Source organism: Leucoraja erinacea, chromosome 28 (genome assembly GCF_028641065.1).
Source record: "Leucoraja erinacea ecotype New England chromosome 28, Leri_hhj_1, whole genome shotgun sequence".
NCBI lineage: Eukaryota > Metazoa > Chordata > Chondrichthyes > Rajiformes > Rajidae > Leucoraja > Leucoraja erinaceus.
The window spans coordinates 3935953-3956218 of NC_073404.1; the positions used below are offsets into that span (position 1 = coordinate 3935953).

The following is a 20266-nucleotide window of genomic DNA, read 5'->3' on the forward strand; positions in this document are numbered from 1 at the left end:
TTGCCTATTTCCTTCGCTCCATAGATGCTGCCGCACCCGCTGAGTTTCTCTAGCATTTTTGTCTACCTTCGATTTTTCCAGCATCTGCAGTTCCTTCTTGAATAACCAATTATTGCAAAGGTGAGTAAGTTAAGGGAATCATACTAAGGGGCCACAGTCTCGGATTAAAGGGGAAGCCATTTAAGACTGAGGTGAGAAAAAACTTTTTCACCCAGAGAGTTGTGAATTTGTGGAATTCCCTGCCACAGAGGGCAGTGGAGGCCAAATCACTGGATGGATTTAAGAGAGAGTTAGATAGAGCTCTAGGGGCTAGTGGAATCAAGGGACATGGGGAGAAGGCAGGCATGGGTTATTGATAGGGGACGATCAGCCATGATCACGATGAATGGCGGTGCTGGCTCGAAGGCCGAATGGCCTCCTCCTGCACCTATTTTCTATGTTTCTATGTTTCTATACTATACTATTTCCGTACAATTTTTACAATTACATCTTAGAAGTGCTTGAGTGCCCCACAGACCTATATAGATTTCTGAAGAAGGGTCTCGACCCGAAACGTCACCCATTCCTTCTCTCCAGAGATGCTGCCTGTCCTGCAGAGTTACTCCAGCATTTTCTATCTATCTTCGGCATAAACCAGCATCTGCAGTTCCTTCCTACACTAGTTCTCTCACAGCTCAGATGTAACTAGGCTGCTTCCCACTGCTTCAAAATCCTGCTATTAGCGTATAAAGTATTCTGGCTCAGGTTTCTGGCACTGTGCACTCCCCATGGGGGATCAGTGACTGATTAAGCAAACAGAGGCTGGTGGGAGCCATGTCAACTGTGAGCTGACTGTTCCCTTCAGCCTTCCATAGACCGCGTGCTCTTTGGAAACCTCTACGGGAACTCAATCCTCTTGGAACAATCGGCCTACGTAGCAAATACCCATGCAGAGGCATCAAAATATCGATTAGCTCTACGGGGAAAGCGGAGTAAATGTGTAGGAACTATAGGCAACAAGTGCAGGAGTAGGCCATTCGGCCCTTCGAGCCAGCACCGCCATTCAATGTGGTCATGGCTGATCATCCACAATCAGTACCCTGTTCCTGCCTTCTCCCCATATCCCTTGACTCTGGTATCTTTAAGAGCTCTGCCTACCTCTCCCTTGAAAGCCTCCAGAGAACCGGCCTCTGACATAAGTCATTGTGCTATTCACAGGAAGGATTGAGTTAGTTAACGTATGATGTTTCAAGATGAACCTCTTTCAGCCATGATCGGTAGACTTGATGGGCCGAGTGGCCTAATTCTGCTCCTATCATTTATGAAGAAGAAATGTGTTGGAAAGAGATGTTGCCGGTCTCTTAGACTCGTAGAGAGTTTCGACAGACATGCCCCAACCTGAGACGTCACCCATCCTTTTTCTCCAGAGGTGCTGTCTAACCCACTGAGTTACTCCAGCCCTTTGCATCTATCTTCCGCGATCGTGGGTTGCCAACTATCCGGACGTATTAGGCGATATTTTGGGCCAAAAATCCTTTGCCCCGTGGGCTTTGGTGCAGTCCGCCCTTGTCCCAACTCATTTGACCCAGCCACGGCCAAGTCAGGTCGAGGGAGTTGCCGTCGGGAATTTGAGCGCCACGTCCGGCTTTTGTCCTCATTTGGGAGTGAGAACGTTGGCCCCTATCCGCAGTGCAGCCCATTAATGCAGCAGCAGCAGCAGCAGTTCCACTGTTCTCATCCCGCAAAAGGCCCCGAGTCGGTCGGGAGGTCTACTGCAGCTCGGCCAGGGTCGTGGTGAGACCTTCGGACCTTCGCTTACCGCCAACACCAGCACCCCTCCTTCTCATGGCCGATCATCGGTTCGTGAGTTGGACGGGGCGCCGGACTTTGCGAGCGACATCGCCTGGGCCAAAACTCCTCAGCTGGCCCGCCAGCTGGGCTTTGTGTGCAGTCCAGCACCCGGGCCAACTCATCATTCAGGGGGAAATCCTTTAAAATCGGATGAGAGTCAGTCAACGAATTGCCGTCGGGAATTTGTCCCTTATTTTTACCTTTTGTCCCTTATTTGGAAGTGAGAAAGTTGGCAACCCGATCCGCAACCAACCTATTAATGCAGCAGCACGGCATATCAACCAGTTCCACTGTATCCCTTCGTTACCACTTCTTCCCCAGCCAACAATGGGCCATTGTGGGCTCCACCCTTCCTTGGTCATCATTTGCCGGCCCTGATTTGTTCTGGGCTTTTAACCTCCAGTTCCCTCCCCTTTACTTTCAGTCTGAAGAAGGGTCCCGACCCGACCCGACACGTCACACATTCCTTTTTCTCCAGCGATGCTGCCTGACCCGCTGAGTTACTCCAGTCACTTTGTGTCCCCACGTAACGCCTGGCACCCGTGCCAGCCCTGGTAGAAATGGTCCCGAGTTGAGAGAAAACTGCCTACCTTCTCCAGCATCTCGAAGAACTCTGCAGACTGTTGACAAAGAAAAGAAATGTAATGAGTGAAATATTCGGCAAAACAGACAAGCCAACACAACTTATACAGGTTCATGGATAGGAAAGAATTCAAGGGATACGGGCCATATGCTGGCAGGTGGGACTAGTGTAAATGGGACATGTTGGTTGGCATGGGCTAGTTGGGTCGAAGGGCCTGCTTCGTATTGTACGATTCTATTGATTTATTTCAGGTAAAATTTAGTTCAGTTCAGTTTAGTTTAGAGATACAGCACAGAAACAGGCCCTTCGGCCCACCGTACACTAACACTATCCTACATGCACTAGGAACAATTTACTATTATACCAAGCCAATTAACCTGCAAACCTGTACGATTTTGGATTGTGGGCTGAAACCGGAGCCCCTGGAGAAAACCCACGCAGTCACGGGGAAAACGAACAAACTCCGGACAGGGAAGCACCCACAGTCAGGATCGAGCCCGGGTCCGTGGTGCTGTAAGGCAGCAACTCTACCGCTGCACCAACATGCCACCTGATGCAGTAGATCTGTATAAGATCATGAGGGCAATATATGGCTTTGGTTACCTTGCTACAGGAAGGGCGTCTTAAGTCTGGAGAGTGCAGTGATTTGCTCCCTGATATAGTGGATACGTGTTTTTTTTAAACTATTTTTTAGTTCAGAGATACAGCGCGGAGACAGGACCTTCGGCCCACCGAGTCCGCGCCGACCAGCGATCCCCGCACACTAACACTATCCTGCACACACACACCAGGAACAATTTTACATTTATACCAAGCCAATGAACCTACAAACCTGTACGTCTTTGGAATGTGGGAGGAAATCGAAGATCTCGGAGAAAACCCACGCAGGTCACGAGGGAGAATGTACCAACTCTGTACAGACAGCAGCCGTGTCAGGATTGAACCCGGGTCTCTGGCGCTGTAAGACTGCTATGCTGCGCCACCGTGCCGCCCAAAGTACTTCAGAGAATTCAAAGGGGGGGGTTGTGAAGGAAGCTACATAAATGTACGTCATTTGTTCTGGATCTTCCTTTGACGTGGGTAAAGATATACTTTGATGGAAGGAAGGTTGATGATTGCATCTTCTGAATAATTAAGCATGTCGGTGAGTTTTTAATGTAAATAGAAGCATCGTAGCAACAGCTAGCTCTTGATACACCTCACAGTTGGCTCCACGTAGAGTCAGATCACAGCATATTTGTATCTTTGATCCATATCCCTTTATAATTTATACCAACAAAGATCAAATGATAACTTTAATAACTCCGTAAGGTCACAAGGAATAGTAGCATACGGCCCATCAAGTCTACTCCGCCATTCAAATCATGGCTGATCTATCTCTCCCTCCTAACCCCACTCTCCTGCCTTCTCCCTGCAACCTCTGACACATGTACTTCATTGCTAGGACTCGAGGGCCTGAGCTCTAGGGAGAACTTGGGCAGGCTAGGTTTTTATTCCTTGGAGCGCAGGAAGCTGAGGGGTGACCTTATTGTGGTGTAGAGTCACAGAGTCACACATAGCACGGAAACAGGCCCTGTCGACCCAGTTGCCCCATCTACACTAGTCCTTTCTGCCTGCCCTAGCATTTGCTCCATATCCCTCTAAACATCTCCTATCCATGTACCTGTCCAAATGTCTTTTAAAAATGTTCTTATTATACAAGCCTCAACTACCTCTTCAGGCAGCTCGTTCCAGATAGCCACCGCTATCTGTGTGAAAACATTGCCACTCAGGTTCCTATTAAATCTTGCCCCTCTCACCTTAGAACTGTCCTCTGGTTTTTGATTCCCCTCTGGGTAAACATAGAAACATCATGAAATTAGGTGCAAGTAGGCCATCGGCCCTGTGCAAAATATGATCAGGCGAATAACTCAGATGGCCTTCTCTCCATACCCCCTGATGGCCACAAGGGCCATCATCCCAACAAGGGCCACATCTAACAAATATAGCCAATCTTTCTAGAGATTCACCACCCTCTGTGTGAAAGTTTCAGGGGAATCATGGGATGACAGTCCTTTACCCAGAAGGGGACAAGAATCAGGGCACGGGTTAACGTGATGGGGGAAAGATTGAATAGGAACCTGAGCGGCAACTTTTTCACATCGAGGATGGTGGGTGCATGGATTGAGTTGCCAGAGGAGGTAGTTGAGGCAGTTACTATCTCAGCGCTTAAAGGATGTTTGGGCAGGGACATGCATTGGAAAGGTTTGGTTTAGTTTAGTTTAGAGATGCAGCGCAGAAACAGGCCCTTCGGCCCACTGAGTCCGCGCCGACCAATGAACTCCGACGCATTAGGGACAATTTACAATTTTCACCAAAGCCAATTAACCTACAACCTGTGTGGGTGGAAACCGGGGCACCCGGAGAAAACTCACGCTGAGAACGTGCAAACTCCGTACAGGCAGCACCCACAGTCAGGATCAAACGCGGGTCTCTGGCGCTGTGAGGCAGCAACTCTACCGCTGTGCCACCCTGCTGCCTGTAATTTAAAGGTTTATGGCCTAAATGCAGGCAGGTGGGACCAGTGTAGATGGGGTACCATGGTTGGCAGGGGCAAGTTGAGGCGAAGGGCCTGTTTTTACGTTGAATGAGCTCAAGTGTCCATGGAGGAGCAAACTGCAACACTGGTTAGTTGCTGTGTACCGAGTTGCTGCATTACAGCACCAGAGACCCGGGTTCGATCCTGACTACGGGTGCTGTCTGTATGGGGTTTGCTGCATTTTTCTTCGTGATGGATCTTCCTGATAGTTTAGAGGTACAGCACGGAAACAGGCCCTTCGGCCCACCGAGTCCGCGCCTACCAGCGATCCCCGCACACTAACACAACCCTACACACACTGGGGACAATTTACATTTATACCGAGCCAATTTAACCTACAAACCTGCACGTCTTTGGAGTGCGGGAGGAAACCAAAGGTCTCGGAGAAAACCCTCGCAGGTCACGGGGAGAACGTGCAAACTCTGTACAGTCAGCGCCCAAAGTCAGAATCGGACCTGGGTCTCTGGGTGTGAGGCAGCAACTCTACCGCTGTGCCACTGTGCTGCCCATGTGTCTGGCCCTGAGCAACCTGCCATTGAGCAGGATCCATGACACCGGGAGTTGCCGTGCTGTGATGAGAAGCTTCAAAGGGGAACAGCTCAGCCGGCTACAAGCGGCCCAAATGTCACAGCGCATCTGTCAACCCCTCCTGCATCGAGCCCTACAGGAGGACATGCAGGTTGTTGCAAATCCATCCCCTACTTGCATCCTAATGCCCTTACATTTGTACGGCACGGTGGCGCAGCGGTAGAGTTGCTGCCTTGCGCCGCTTGCAGCGCCAGAGACACGGGTTCGATCCCGACCACGTGTGCCCGAGACTCGTGGGGGCGGGAGCGCCTACCTTCCTTCCCGTGCAGGTCTATAGCATCTGCCCACTGCCCAGGGTTTAGAGATACAGTGTGGATATCCATGTGGCTATCTAAAAAACCTCTTGAATACCACTGCCCCCACCACCACCGCCCCTGGCAACACGTTCCAGGCACCCACCACCCTCTGTGTAAAAAACCTACCCCATACATCTCCATTAAGCTTTTCCCCTCTTGCCTTAAGCTACCCGATCTGTTCCTCTAGATCCTGACTTAACAGAACAATGCCATTTTATACTGACACAGACTCAAAATGAAGGATTTGACACTTAGTTCAGACGTAAATAAGAAACTCATGACGCGGGAGTTTCAAATTCTACACCCTAAAGGGCCTGTCCCACTGTACGTGGTAATTTAAGAGCTCTCCCGAGTTAAAAAAAATCAAACTCGTGGTACGTACGTAGAATGTACGTAGCTGCTACGTCGGAGCTCGTGGACGTCTCGTAGCGGCTCGTAACGCTAACTACAGGTACTCGGGAAACGCAGTAACTCGTGAAGTTTTTTCAGCACTGTGAAAAATGTCCACGAGAGCCCCGAGTACCTACTGACGGCTATTAGCGTAATTCTCCGAGTTCGAATCAGGGGAAACTCGGAAGAACTCTTGAATTACCTCGTACAGTGGGACAGGCCCTTTAGAGGGCGTGGAGACTTAGTCACTGGGCGTACTTGAGGCAGATGGACACATTTACAGATTTTATGGATGTTTATCAGAATGCATGCCATCTTTTTCACAGGGTGGGTGAATCAAGAACCAGAGGACATAGATTTAAAAGGTGAGAGGGGCAAGATTTAAAATGAACCTTAAGGGCGGCACGGTGGTGTAGAGTTGCAGCCTTACAGCGCCAGAGACACGGGTTCGATCCTGAGTACGGGTGCTGTCTGTACGGAATTTGTACATTCTCCCCGTGACCTGCGTGGGTTTACTCCGGGTGCTCCGGTTTTATCCCACACTCCAACCACATATAGATTTGCAGGTTAATTGGCTTCAGGAACCGACTGGTAATTTAAATGCCCGCTCAACTTTATTATAAGTTGTCTGGCTTCTTAAAAGTGTCTGCACTCCTTCTCCCCCCTCTGCCCCCTTCTTTCCCCCTTCTCTCCCCCCCCCCCCCCCCCCCCCCCCCCCCTGCGCTCTCTAAAGGACTTACCATACACTGCACAGCTGTCTTTTACCTTCCTGTTCATCGCGGGTGTGAATTTCAGACAGCGCTCCCCCGCTTTCCCTGTCCCCCGCCTTTGTGATGTGTGTGTGTGTGTGTGTGTGTGTGTGTGTGTGTGTGTGTGTGTGTGTGTGTGTGTGTGTGTGTGTGTGTGTGTGTGTGTGTGTGTGTGTGTGTGTGTGTGTGTGTGTGTGTGTGTGTGTGTGTGTGTGCTGTCGGTCGATCCGGCTCGCGGTTTCATCGTTGACGGTTGATCCAGCTCGAGGTTTTTCAGGCGTGTGCCCTCGAGCTTGAAGGTGGAAGACAGTTGCTGAAAGGTCGTGTCCGTGGGACAGGCACTCAAGGCAGCAACACTGTTGCTGTGCCACTGTGCCGCACGAACTTTCTACTGATTCCGCTCAGAACACTCTGTCAGAGGCATTGAGTCAGAATCATACAGCATGGAAACGGGCCCTTCGGCCCAACTCATCCATGACGACCAAGGTCCCCCATCTAAGCTAATCCCATTTTCTGTGTTTGGCCCATATCCTGTGAAAACGTTCCTATCATTTACCTTGCTGTTATAGTACATGCCTCAAAAACGTCCACTGGCAGCTCGTTCCATATATCCACCACCCCCTGAGTAAAAAGCTTGCTCCTCTCACATTTAAACCTATGTTCTCTGGTTTTCGATTGGCCTGCCCAGGGTAAAAAATAAATACACCTCTCCAAGATCACCCCTCAGCATTCTCTGCTCCAAGGAATAAAGTCCTATAGCTCAGTCCCTCGACTCCTGGCAACATCCTCGCAAAATTGTTCCTAAGCTCTGACCTTCTTTGATAAGAGTCATAGTCATACAGCATGGAAACAGGCCCTTCAGCCCAACTTGCCCATGCCAGCCAACACGTCACATCTACACTAGTCCCACCTGCCTGCTTTTGGCCCATATCCCTCGAAACCTATCCCATCCATGTACCTGTCTAAATGCTTCTAAAATATCGTGATACAATCTGCCTCAACTACCTCCACCTGCTGCTCGTTCCATACACTCACCACCCTGACTGTAAAAAAAGTCACCCCCCAGAGTAATATTAAATTAAATCTCCCTCCCCTCACCTTAAACCTATGTTGCCTGGACACGCTAGAGGCAAGAAACATGTTCCCGATGTTGGGGGAGTCCAGAACCAGGGGCCACAGTTTAAGACACGGAAGTGGCGGCGCTGTGAAACGCCTGCAGTCTGTCTGTTTTTACTTTTTTGTGTTCTTTTTTTTTGTCTTGTTCAGTTAAACCTTTGGTTATTAGGTTGTGTTGTGTGTGGGGGGTGTGGGGGGGGGGGGGGGGGGGGGTGTTGTGAACCAGGGCTTTCTGTCTCTCCCTTCGGAGGAATGCGACTTTCTTGTCGTATACCCCCTTCTCTTCCCCCGTCTGAGCTGAGGCCTAATGGCGGAGCTGGTGGCCTCCAACCTGCGACCGACCTCGAGGCTCCGGAGGTAGAGCCAGCCAGGACCTACCAACGCGAGGCCGGCCGTCTTTGAGCTGCGGCGGCGTTCGGGCAGCGGCACAACTCGGCGCTCCGGTGAGGGTGGACGGCACGGGGCTGAGAGCGGAGACGGTGCTCCGGCGGCTGAGGCGGCGTTCTGGCAGCAGCGACTTGAATCCGGGGCTCGGCCGCGGGCCAGTGGACGACATCGTCGGGAGCTCGCGGGTCACAGGTTGAAGCCTGTTTTCCGGAGCTCCCGCGGCAACAACTGCGTCCGATGGACTGGAGGGCGGCAGCTTCGACCACCCCGGGCCCACGGAGCTTGAACCGCGGGACTGACTTACCATCGCCCGGTGGGGTATCGCCTCAGCGCAGAGGGAGAAGAGGAGGGAAGAGACAGTAACCCTAAGACGTTTGTCTCCATCACAGTGAGGAGGTGCTTGGTGAACTCACTGTGGTGGATGTTCATTTGTGTTTATTGTGTGTTGTTTATTATTACATGTATGGCTGCAGCAACGACATTTCGTTCAGCCCGAAAGGTCTGAATGACAAATAAAGGATTCAATTCAATTCAATTCAGAATAAGGAGTAAGCCATCTAGAACGGAGACAAGGAAACACTTTTTCTCACAGAAAATGGTGAGTCTGTGGAATTCTCTGCCTCAGAGGGCGGTGGAGGCCGGTTCTCTGGAGGCTTTCAAGAGAGAGCTAGATAGGGCTCTTAAAAATAGCGGAGTCAGGGGATATGGGGAGAAGGCAGGAACGGGATACTGATTGGGGATAATCAGCCATGATCACATTGAATGGAGGTACTGGCTCGAAGGGCCGAATGACCTGCACCTGGTATTGGTGCTGGATTATCCTACTCTGGGCCAAAAGACTCGATCGACTCCTGCACCTATTGTCTTTATTGGACATTCTCAATGGTTGGATTGCATTAGCCTTTTACTCTCGACTTCCCTGGGCAAAAGACTCGCTGGGCATCGAAAGGTTTTTGCAAGCCGATCGATTCCTTTCATTGCACCGTATAACCGAAACGTTCAGATCTTCACATGACCACGAGCAACTGAGCTTTATTAACAGAAATCAGGTACCATTCTCAATTCGAGCCTGCACCGCCATTCAATATGCATGGCTGATCATCCAACTCAATACCCCGTACTTGCTCAAGTCTCCCTTTGGCCATAAGGGCCACATCTAACTCCCTCTTAAGCCAATGAACCTCAACTACCCTCTGTGGCAACCAAAGATTCCTCTCTTTGTGAAAAAAGGGCATCATCTCGGTTTTAAAGGATTTCCCCCTTATCCTTAAGCTGTGACCCAATGTCCTGGACTTCCCCACATCGGGAACAATCTTCCTGCATCTAGCCTGTCCAACCCCTTAAGAAACACCGCAGTTTCTATAACATCCCCACAATCTCCTAAATTCTAGACTGAGCTTTATGAGGTCTTTCTATAAGACAGAAGACCCCAGGATCAGTCTGGTGAACCTTCTCTGTACAAAAATGTCTTTCCTCAGATTAGGAGACAAAAACTGTACGCAATACTCCAGGTGTGGTCTCACCACGACCCTGTACAACTGCAGTAGAACCTCCCTGCATACTCAAATCCTCTTGTTGAGGATCGATGAGAGAAGATCACCTTCAGAGGTGGACGAGCAAGGATTAGGGAGGGAATTACTGAGGTTAGTTTACAGATGTAGCATGGAAACTGGCCCTTCGGCCCATCGAGTCCATTCTGACCATCGATCACCCGTTCACAAGGGCACAGTGGTGCAGTTGGTAGAGCTGCTGCCTCACAGTGTCGGAGACCCGGGTTCGATCCTGGTCTCTGTCTGTGCCTGTTCTTCCTGTGACTGCGTGGGTTTCCTCCGGGTGCTCTGGTTTCCTCCCACGTAGCAAAGAATTGTCGGTTTGTCTAAATTGCCCCTAGTGCGTAGGGAGTGGATGAGAAAGTGGGATAACATGGAACTACTGTGAACGGGTGCACGGGTGATGGACTCAGTGGGCTGAAGGGGTCCGTTTCCACGCTGCATCTCTAAACGAAACGAAACGATAAAAAACTACCCCGCACATCGCAAAATGTAATAAAAGGAGCTGCGGATGCTGGTTTACACCAAAATGTTTGTGAACAAAAATGGATCCATGTTCTGTAGAGATGCGGTTTGATCTGTTGCGTTACGGGCCTGTCCGACAGGCCGGTAGTGACTGACACGCGACGGTCCCGTGAGAGTCGCGCACGTGATCATGCGCCCGCACAGCCGTCTGGAGCGCGTGACGTCATTTGGAGATAGACACAAAATGCTGGAGTAACTCAGCGGGACCGGCAGCATCTCTGGAGAGAAGGAATGGGTGACGTTTCGGGTCGAGACTCTTCTTCAGTCTGAAAGAAGGCTCTTGACCCGAAACGTCATCCATTGCTTCTCTCCAGAAATGCTGCCGGTCCCGCTGAGTTACTCCAGCATTTTGGTCTATCTATAATTTTCTTGGCCCTCGCTCTGGGAGTAGGAGTGGGTGCGGATCCGGTTCCACAACGGCCGTGAGCCCCAGGCCGAGCTCGGCGATCATATAACCATATAACCATATAACAATTACAGCACGGAATCAGGCCATCTCGGCCCTACAAGTCCGTGCCGAACAACTTTTTTCCCCCTTAGTCCCACCTGCCTGCACTCATACCATAACCCTCCATTCCCTTCTCATCCATATGCCTATCCAATTTATTTTTAAATGATACCAATGAACCTGCCTCCACCACTTCCACTGGAAGCTCATTCCACACCGCTACCACTAGCCTAGGGTCTTGCATTGTGTTGAATCATATTTTTGACACCAGATTGACTGTTAAAGAGACATAACAAACCTCGTATTACTTTGTTTAAGAAGGAACTGCAGTGCTTGAAAATCGAAGGTACACAAAAATGCTGGAGAAACTCAGCGGGTGCAGCAGCATCTATGGAGCGAAGGAAATAGGCAACGTTTCGGGACGAAACGTTGCCTATTTCCTTCGCTCCATAGATGCTGCTGCACCTGCTGAGTTTCTCCAGCATTTTTGTCTACCCTCCTATTTCTTCATTCCACACCGCTACCACTCTCTGAGTAAAGAAGTTCCCCCTCATGTTACCCCTAAACTTCTGTCCCTTAATTCTGAAGTCATGTCCTCTTGTTTGAATCTTCCCTATCCTCAAAGGGAAAAGCTTGTCCACATCAACTCTGCCTATCCCTCTCATCATTTTAAAGACCTCTATCAAGTCCCCCCTTAACCTTCTGTGCTCCAGAGAATAAAGACCTAACTTATTCAACCTCGCTTGTCTGCTTCTGCTGCTGTTGGACGTGAGACGTTGCGTGGCGCCAGGGTCTTGCGCCTGTCCCACTTTGGCCGTCAGTTACGCGACAGGCCGGTGGCGCGCGAAGATTTTGCGTGGGGCGAAATCCACACTCCTCCACGCCGCTCCATGCGCCCGTCCCGCGCTAGCAGGTCGCGTAAATGACGCGCGAATGACAGCCAAGTGGGACAGGCCCTTTACTCGAGCATGTTGTGTTTATCTTTATTACATCTCCTTCAAACTATGGTAGAGGTGTTGCCTCACAGATTGTTATCACGTTGCTATTGATGGTAACTTGCTGAGTACATTCTTTTACCGGTTTTTCTGATTTGCAGTAGGTACTTTCCTAGCTGTTTATACACTTTGGAACATGCTGAGGCTGTGAGAGGCGCTATAGAAATGCAAGTCGTGCCTGTGCTTGTCTGGTCAGTGAAATCCCCATGGAGGCACGGTGGCGCAGCGGTAGAATTGCTGCTTTACAGCGCCAGAGACCCAGGTTCGATCCTGACTACAGGTGCTGTCTGTACGGAGTTTGTACGTTCTCCATGTGTGACCTGTGTGGTGTTTCCCTGGGAGCTCACACACTCCAAAGACGTACAGGTTTGTAGGTTAATTGGCTTGGTGGCATTGTAAATTTTCCCTAGTGCCGGTAGGATAGTGTTAAAAAACTGGAGTAGTGTGTGCAGTTTTGGTCTTCTAATTTGAGGAAGGACATTCTTGCTATTGAGGGAGTGCAGCGTAGGTTTACAGGGTTAATTCCCGGGATGGCGGGACTGTCATATGCTGAGAGAATGAAGCAGCTGGGGTTGTACACTCTGGGGTTTAGAAGGATGAGGGGGATCTCATTGAAACATATAAGATTGTTAAGGGCTTGGACACGCTCGAGACGGGAAATGTTCCCGATGTTGGGGGAGTCCAGAACCAGGGGCCACAGTTTAAGAATAAGGAGTAAGCCATTTAGAACGGAGACGAGGAAACACTTTTTCTCACAGAGAGTGGTGAGTCTGTGGAATTCTCAAAGGGCGGTGGAGGCCGGTTCTCTGGATGCTTTCAAGAGAGAGCTAGATAGGGCTCTTAAAGGTAGCGGAGTCAGGGGATATGGGGAGAAGGCAGGAACGGGGTACTGATTGGGGCAGAGAATTCCACAGATTCACCACTCTCTGTGTGAAAAATGTTTTTCTCATTTTCTCAGGGCTTCGACAAACTCACAACTTGTGAACTTTTAGACCGGGCCCCAATGGCTCCTGGACCTTGTGAACTGATGCTTCTGTCTGCGGCTCTCAGACCACCTCACCACAATTAGTCGCCCACATACACACACACACACCCCCTCACCCTCACCCTCATACTCACTGTGCTCCTTAACACAGCCATTATCCCAGGCAGTGGAGGGCCAGCCGCAGACACAGTTTCTATCTCCCCTTTTTGGGGAGCGGGCGGGTGTGGGGTGGAGGGGAGGAGGGGAGGCTGGGGAAAAGGCATCCGTGGCCGGCACAGTCTGTCAGCTCTGCTCCCTCTCTGTGGTGTGTGTGGTCGGGGAATAGGGCAGTGCTAAAGAACCGAAGGAACAGGTTGGGCAGGAAGGTGCAGCCTCTGTCTGCACATCTGCATTGTTCCTGTGTGTGTGTGTGTGTGTGTGTGTGTGTGTTGGCCACAGCTCACACGCTGGGGTTTTGGCTGCCAGTCACCGAGGAAACTTCCCCGGGTCCAGGGGAGGTTCAGAGAGAGTTTGCACCAGCCCTGTCATCAATTCCCTCCTTGCCCACAGGATCACTCCCTGTACATCACAGTGAGCATGGAGCAGACACTGGTGTTCAGGCGTGTGTGTGTGTGTGTGTGTGTGTGTGTGTGTGTGTGTGTGTGTGTGTGTGTGTGTGTGTGTGTGTGTGTGTGTGTGTGTGTGTGTGTGTGTGTGTGTGTGTGTGTGTGTGTGTGTGTGTGTGTGTGTGTGTGTGTGTGTGTGTGTGTGTGTGTGTGTGTGTGTGTGTGTGTGTGTGTGTGTGTGTGTGTGTGTGTGTGTGTGTGTGTGTGTGTGTGTGTGTGTGTGTGTGTGTGTGTGTGTGTGTGTGTATGCGTGTGTGTGTGTATGTGTGTGTTATGTGTATGCGTGTGTGTGTGTGTGTGTGTGTGTGTGTATGTGTGTATGTGTGTGTGTGTGTGTGTGTGTATGTGTGTGTGTGTGTGTGTGTGTGTGTGTGTGTGTGTGTGTGTGTGTGTGTGTGTGTGTGTGTGTGTGTGTGTGTGTGTGTGTGTGTGTGTGTGTGTGTGTTGTGTGTGTGTGTGTGTGTGTGTGTGTGTGTGTGTGTGTGTGTGTGTGTGTGTGTGTGTGTGTGTGTGTGTGTGTGTGTGTGTGTGTGTGTGTGTGTGTGTGTGTGTGTGTGTGTGTGTGTGTGTGTGTGTGTATGTGTGTGTGTGTGTGTGACTGTAAACATCACTCACTCTCTCATTCACTCTCTCTCACTCTCTCTCTCTCTCTCTCTCTCTCTCTCTCTCTCTCTCTCTCTCTCTCTCCACTCTCTCCCTCTCTCTCTCTCTCTCTCTCTCTCTCTCTCTCTCCCTCTCTCTCTCTCTCCCTCTCTCTCTCTCTCTCTCTCACTCTCTCTCTCCTCTCTCTCTCTCTCTCTCAATCTCTCTCTCTCTCTCTCTCACTCTCTCTCTCTCTCTCTCTACCTCACTCTCTCTCTCTCTCCTCTCTCTCTCTCTCTCTCTCTCTCTCTCTCTCTCTCTCTCTCTCTCTCTATCTCCCTCCCAACCTCTCTCTCCCCCTGTCCCACCCCTTCCACACCTCAGGCCAAGCCTCCCATTGTCTGGTGCTGGGAAAATGATTAGTAAAGGTTTAACGATTGAATTCCCTTGGCCGACGGACCGACGGAAGCCTTGTGTTGCTTCACACACAGTTTACAGGCTGCATGCAGCACGGAGTCCTGAGACAGGTGACTCAGTCCGGTTGGGCATTGCTGGCGATACTGTGTCGGAAGCAACTGCAGATGCTGGATTAAACCGACGATAGACACAACACGCTGGAGTGTGAGGAAGGGTCTCGACCCGTTCCTTGTCTCCAGAGATGCTGCTGCCTGTCCCGCTGAGTCACTCCAGCGTGTTGTGGCTGGGCTGGCCACACCTGGTCAACATAAACCTCCTCCCACCCTCTCAACCTGCCCTCTGCTGTAGACTGTTTATCCACCCATCATGAGGGGAAGAAAGAGAGACATGGGCAGAGAGATATTTTAAAGGCAGAGGTAGATAGATTCTTGATTAGTGCGGGTGTCAGAGGTTATGGGGAGAAGGCAGGAGAATGGGGTTAGGAGTGAGAGGTAGATCTGCCATGATTGAATGGCGGAGTAGACCTAATGGGCCGAATGGCCTAATTCTATTCCTATCACTTATGACCTTATGATAAAGATGGCCGGGCCCGGAGAATAAAGGGATGTTGGTTTGCGGGAACTGCTCCGGTACATTTAGCGCGCGGGCGACCGGACTTTAAATAATGGCGCCAAAACATGGCGGCTCCTGCATGTGTAATATATGCAAAAATAATTTCACTGCACAGTTGCACATGTAACAAATAAATAAAAATAGATCAAGGGAATTACATTTGGTGTAAAATAAAGTTCAGTAAAGGCCGGTTAGTTCTAAGGTCTCCAATTAGGTAAATGGGAGGTCAGGACCGCTCTCCGGATGTTGGTAGGATGGTTCAGTTGCCTGATAACAGCTGGGAAGAAACTGTTCCTGTAACTGGAGGTGTGTGCGTTTTCACATTTCTGTACCTCTTACCTGATGGGAGAGGGGAGAAGAGGGAGTGGCCGGGGTGAGACTGGTCCTTGATGATGCTGCTGGCCTTGCCGAGGCAGCGTGAGGTGTAGATGGAGTCGATAGAAGGGAGGTTGGTTTGTGCGATGGTCTGGGCTGCGTCCACAACTCTCTGTTATTGCTTGCGATCTTGGATAAATCCCAAACAAGGATGTGATGCATCCTGATAAAGACATTCACACACCAAAGACGTGCAGATTCAGCCCTGAAGGCTTGCTTCTGTTGACCTCAAAGCACTCACAACGACCGACACTAACAGCAGGCACGGTGGCGCAGCGGTAGAGTTGCCGGCTCACAGCGCCAGAGACCCGGGTTCGATCCTGACTACGGGCGCTGTCTGTATGGAGTTTGTACATTCTCCCTGTGACCTGCTTGGGTTTTCTCCGGGTGCTCCGGTTTCCTCCCACACCCCCAAGATGTACAGGGCTGTAGGCCAATTGGCTTGGTATCATTGTAAATTGTTCCCAGTCTGTGTGGGATTGTGTTACTGTGTGGGGATCACAGGTCGGCATGGACTCGATGGGCCGAAGGGCCTGTTTCAGCGTTGTATCTCTAAACTAAACTAAACTAAACTAAACTAAATTAAACTAAACTAAACTAAACTAAACTAAGAGCTGGCCGCAAAGTCCTGTCTCTCACAGTGTCCGACTTTGATTTTCTCCTGTGTAGGAAGGAACTGCAGATGCTGGTTTAGATCGAGGGTAGACACAAAACGCAGCAGTAGACCTGAAGAAGGATTACCCAATCCTTCTCTCCAGAGATGCTGCCTGTCCCGCTGAGTTACTCCAGCATTGTGTGTCTGTCTTTGAGTTTCACCTTCTTGTTTAGGCAACCTTGTAGCTGAGTGTTTAAGAGGGAACTGAAGATGCTGGAGAATCGAAGGTTACACAAAAAAGCTGGAGAAACTCAGCGGGTGCAGCAGCATCTATGGAGCGAAGGAAATAGGCAACGTTTCGTCCCGAAACGTTGCCTATTTCCTTCGCTCCATACATGCTGCTGCACCCGCTGAGTTTCTCCAGCTTTTTTGTTTTAACCTTGTAGCTGACGTCCTCTGGAGTTTGTGCTGAGATGCTGGGGGTTGCAGGCAAATGGGACGGGGTCGAGCAGGAGAGTCATCAATAAGCAAGAAGGACGTCTTTTTGATGGTGATTTATGATCGACAGGTCTTTGTTATCGACTAAACTGCTGAATGCACTGTACATTAATTCAAGCTGAATTTGGAGATGAAATCATCGGTAATTATTAGCAGTGGGATGGGGACAGAATTACAAAGGGAATTGCGAAATGGTTCAATCACCGTGACCTTCCTTCTCTTTGATCTCATCTTCAGATTCACTGCCTGCCACCAATTCTATCTTTGTTGCAATTTGTTGAAAGGCTCTAAGTGGAAAAATAGTTTGTTTGCTGTGGGAACAACTCACGCTGAGAGAAAGATTGCCTCAAATTGCCGCCGCAGAGGTTGATTTAAAGAGCAAACGGCTGATTTCCTTTTTTCGCCCATTAAATGCTTGACATCCTTCGAGGCTTTCAAAGTGCACAGTCGATTTCAACGATTTAACGACAGGCCCTTCTTTCGGCCCAACGGCTCCACGCCGATCATCGGTCACAGTTCTATGTTATCCAACGTTCTCAACCACTCCCACTCCCTCTCCTCCGCACGGTGGCACAGAGCTAGAGACCCGGGTTCGATCCTGACCACAGGTGCTGTCTGTATGGAGTTTGTACGCTCTCCCTGTAACTGCGTGGTTTTTCTCCGCGATCTCCGATTAGGTCCCACATAGGAGATCCGTGGGCAAAATGAGAGCACATGGTATTGGGGGTAGAGTGCTGACATGGATAGAGAAGTGGTTGGCAGGCAGGAAACAAAGAGTAGGGATTAACGGGTCCCTTTCAGAATGGCAGGCAGTGACTAGAGGGGTACCACAAGGCTCGGTGCTGGGACCGCAGCTATTTACAATTTCCATCAATGATTTGGATGAACTGATTCAAAGTAACATTAGCAAATTTGCAGATGACACAAAGCTGGGTGGCAGTGTGAACTGTGAGGAGGATGCTATGAGAATGCAGGGTGACTTGGACAGGTTGGGGGAGTGGGCAGATGCATGGCAGGTGCAGTTTAATGCGGATAAATGTGAGGTTATCCACTTTGGTAGCAAAAACAGGAAGGCTGATTACTATCTAAATGGCGTCAGGTTGGGAAAAGGGGAAGTACAACGGGATCTGGGGGTCCTTGTACATCAGTCTATGAAAGTAAACATGCAGGTACACCAGGCAGTGAAGAAAGCGAATGGCATGTTGGCCTTTATAACAAGAGGAATCAAATATAGGAGCAAAGAGTTCCTTCTGCAGTTGCACTGAGCCCTAGTGAGACCACACCTGGAGTATTGTGTGCAGTTTTGGTACCCTAATTTGAGGAAGGACATTCTTGCTATTGAGGGAGTGCAGCGTGGGTTTACAAGGTTAATTCCCGGGATGGCGGGACTGCCATATGTTGAGAGAATGGAGCAGCTGGGCTTGTACACTCTGGACTTTAGAAGGATGAGAGGGCATCTCATTGAAACATATAAGATTGTTACGGGCTTGGACACACTAGAGACATGAAACATGTTCCCGATGTTGGGGGAGTCCAGAACCAGGGGCCACAATTTAAGAATAATGAGTAAGCCATTTAGAACGGAGATGAGGAAACATTTTTTCTCACAGAGAGTGATGAGTGTGGAATTCTCTGCCTTAGAGGGCGGTGGAGGCCAGTTCTCTGGATGCTTTCAAGAGAGAGCTAGATAGGGCTCTTAAAAATAGCGGAGTCAGGGGATATGGGGAGAAGGCAGGAACGGGGCACTGATTGGGGATGATCAGCCATGATCACATTGAATGGCGGTGCTGGCTCGAAGGGCCGAATGGCCTACTCCTGCACCTATTGTCTGTTGTATATTGTCTCCCACACACCAAAGACGTACAGGTTGGTAGTTTAATTGGCTTCGGTAAAAATAAAATGTAACCAATTGTGCCTAGTGTGTAGGATAGTGCCAGTGTATGGGAATCGCTGGTCGGCACCGACTTGGTGGGGCCGAAAGGCCTGCTTCCACACCGTATCTTTAAACCTAGCTAACTAAACTAAATTTGAGAACATCCACAATGGAAAGAAAGGTCTCGACCTGAAACGTCACCTCTGGATGTTCTCCAGAGTTGCTGCCTGACCCGCTGAGTTACTCCGGCACTTTGTGTCCTTTTGTGTATTGACCAGCATCTGCAGTTCTTTATTTCTAAACCAAGACTGTCCTGATGGAGCATAGGTTACAGACTGTTCTTATCCCACCGAGCAGTCTTCTTGACATGAACTGTCCACTTTTTCCCTTAGATAGACACAAAATGCTGGAGTAACTCAGCGATGGAGAGAAGGAATGGGTCACGTTTTGGGTCGAGACCCTTCATCAGACTGAGAGTCAGGGGAGAGGGAACTAGAGGTATCAAAAGGTACAGAACAAAGAGCCGGCACCGATAGCCTTTTCATATCTCTAGTTTCCCTCTCCCCTGACTGAAGAAGGGTCTTGACTCGCAATGTCACCCATTTTATTTCTCTGGAGATGCTGCCTGACCCGCTGACTTACTCCAGCTTTGTGTCTATCTTCGGTCTAAACCAGCATCTGCAGTTCCTTCCTACACTTTCTCCCCGAGTTTCGTTACCTTCCCGTCTAAACTGGTGGCCTCTGCCTCCTTGATAGTTTCCAGCCCCATCTGAGTCACTTCCACCGCAGTCGTCCCACCTTGCTACACACTTGATAAGGGCAGCACAGTGACGCATCGATAGAGTCGCTGCCTTACAGCGCCAGAGACCCGGGTTGGATCCTGACCTCGGGTGCTGTCTGTACGGTGCTTCTACCTTCTCCCTGCGACCACGTGGGTTTTCCACGAGTGCTCCGGTTTCTTCCCACATCCCAAAGATGTGTGGGTTTGCAGGTTAATTGGCTTGTAAATTGTTCCCAGTGTGTAAGATAGAACTAGTCTATAGGGTCACTGGTCAGCATGGACTCGATGGGCCGAAGGGCCTGTTTCCACACTGTATGTCCAAACGAAACCAAACCTTCGCACTCCAAAGTTAGTTAGTTTAGTTCATTGTCACGTGTGCCGAGGTACAGTGAAAAACTTTTGTTGCGTGCTAACCAGTCAGCAGAAAGACAATACATGATTACAATCGATCCATTTTCAGTGGATAGATACATGATAAGGGAATAACGTTTAGTGCAAGGTAAAGCCAGTTAAAGCTAAAGTCCAGTCAAGGATAGTCCAAGGGTCATCAAAGAGGTAGATAGTAGTTCTGCACTGCTCTCTGGTTGTGGTAGGATGATTCAGTTGCCTGATAACAGCTGGGAAGAAACTGTCCCTGAATCTGGAGGTGTGCGTTTTCACACTTCTGTACCTCTTGCTTGATGGGAGAGGGGAGAAGAGGGAGTGATCAGGGTGAGACTGGTCCTGGATAATGCTGCTGGCCTTGCCGAGGCAGCGTGAGGTGTAGATGGAGTCAACGGAAGGGAGATTGGTTTGTGTGATGGTCTGGGCTGCGTCCACAAATCGCTGCAATTTCCTGTGGCCTTGGATGGTGCTGTTCCCAAACCGTAGCTGCGATGCATCCTGATAAAGACATACGCACTCCAAAG

At 50.0% G+C, this 20266-nt stretch overlaps 1 protein-coding gene across 10 annotated transcripts in view; it reads right to left on the reverse strand.

The window, feature by feature from the left end:
* Nucleotides 1-20266, reverse strand: part of LOC129710524 (rap1 GTPase-activating protein 2-like) — a 340168-nt gene that overhangs the window by 65248 nt on the left and 254654 nt on the right. For 8 of the 10 annotated variants that reach the window (XM_055657552.1, XM_055657545.1, XM_055657544.1 and 5 more), the window contains one exon: nucleotides 2421-2450. In XM_055657552.1, coding sequence (XP_055513527.1) covers nucleotides 2421-2450 — 30 coding nt within the window. Of the gene's footprint in view, nucleotides 1-2420; nucleotides 2451-13154; nucleotides 13285-20266 lie in introns of those variants that run through there. The other 2 variants (XM_055657549.1, XM_055657546.1) reach the window with 1 other exon arrangement.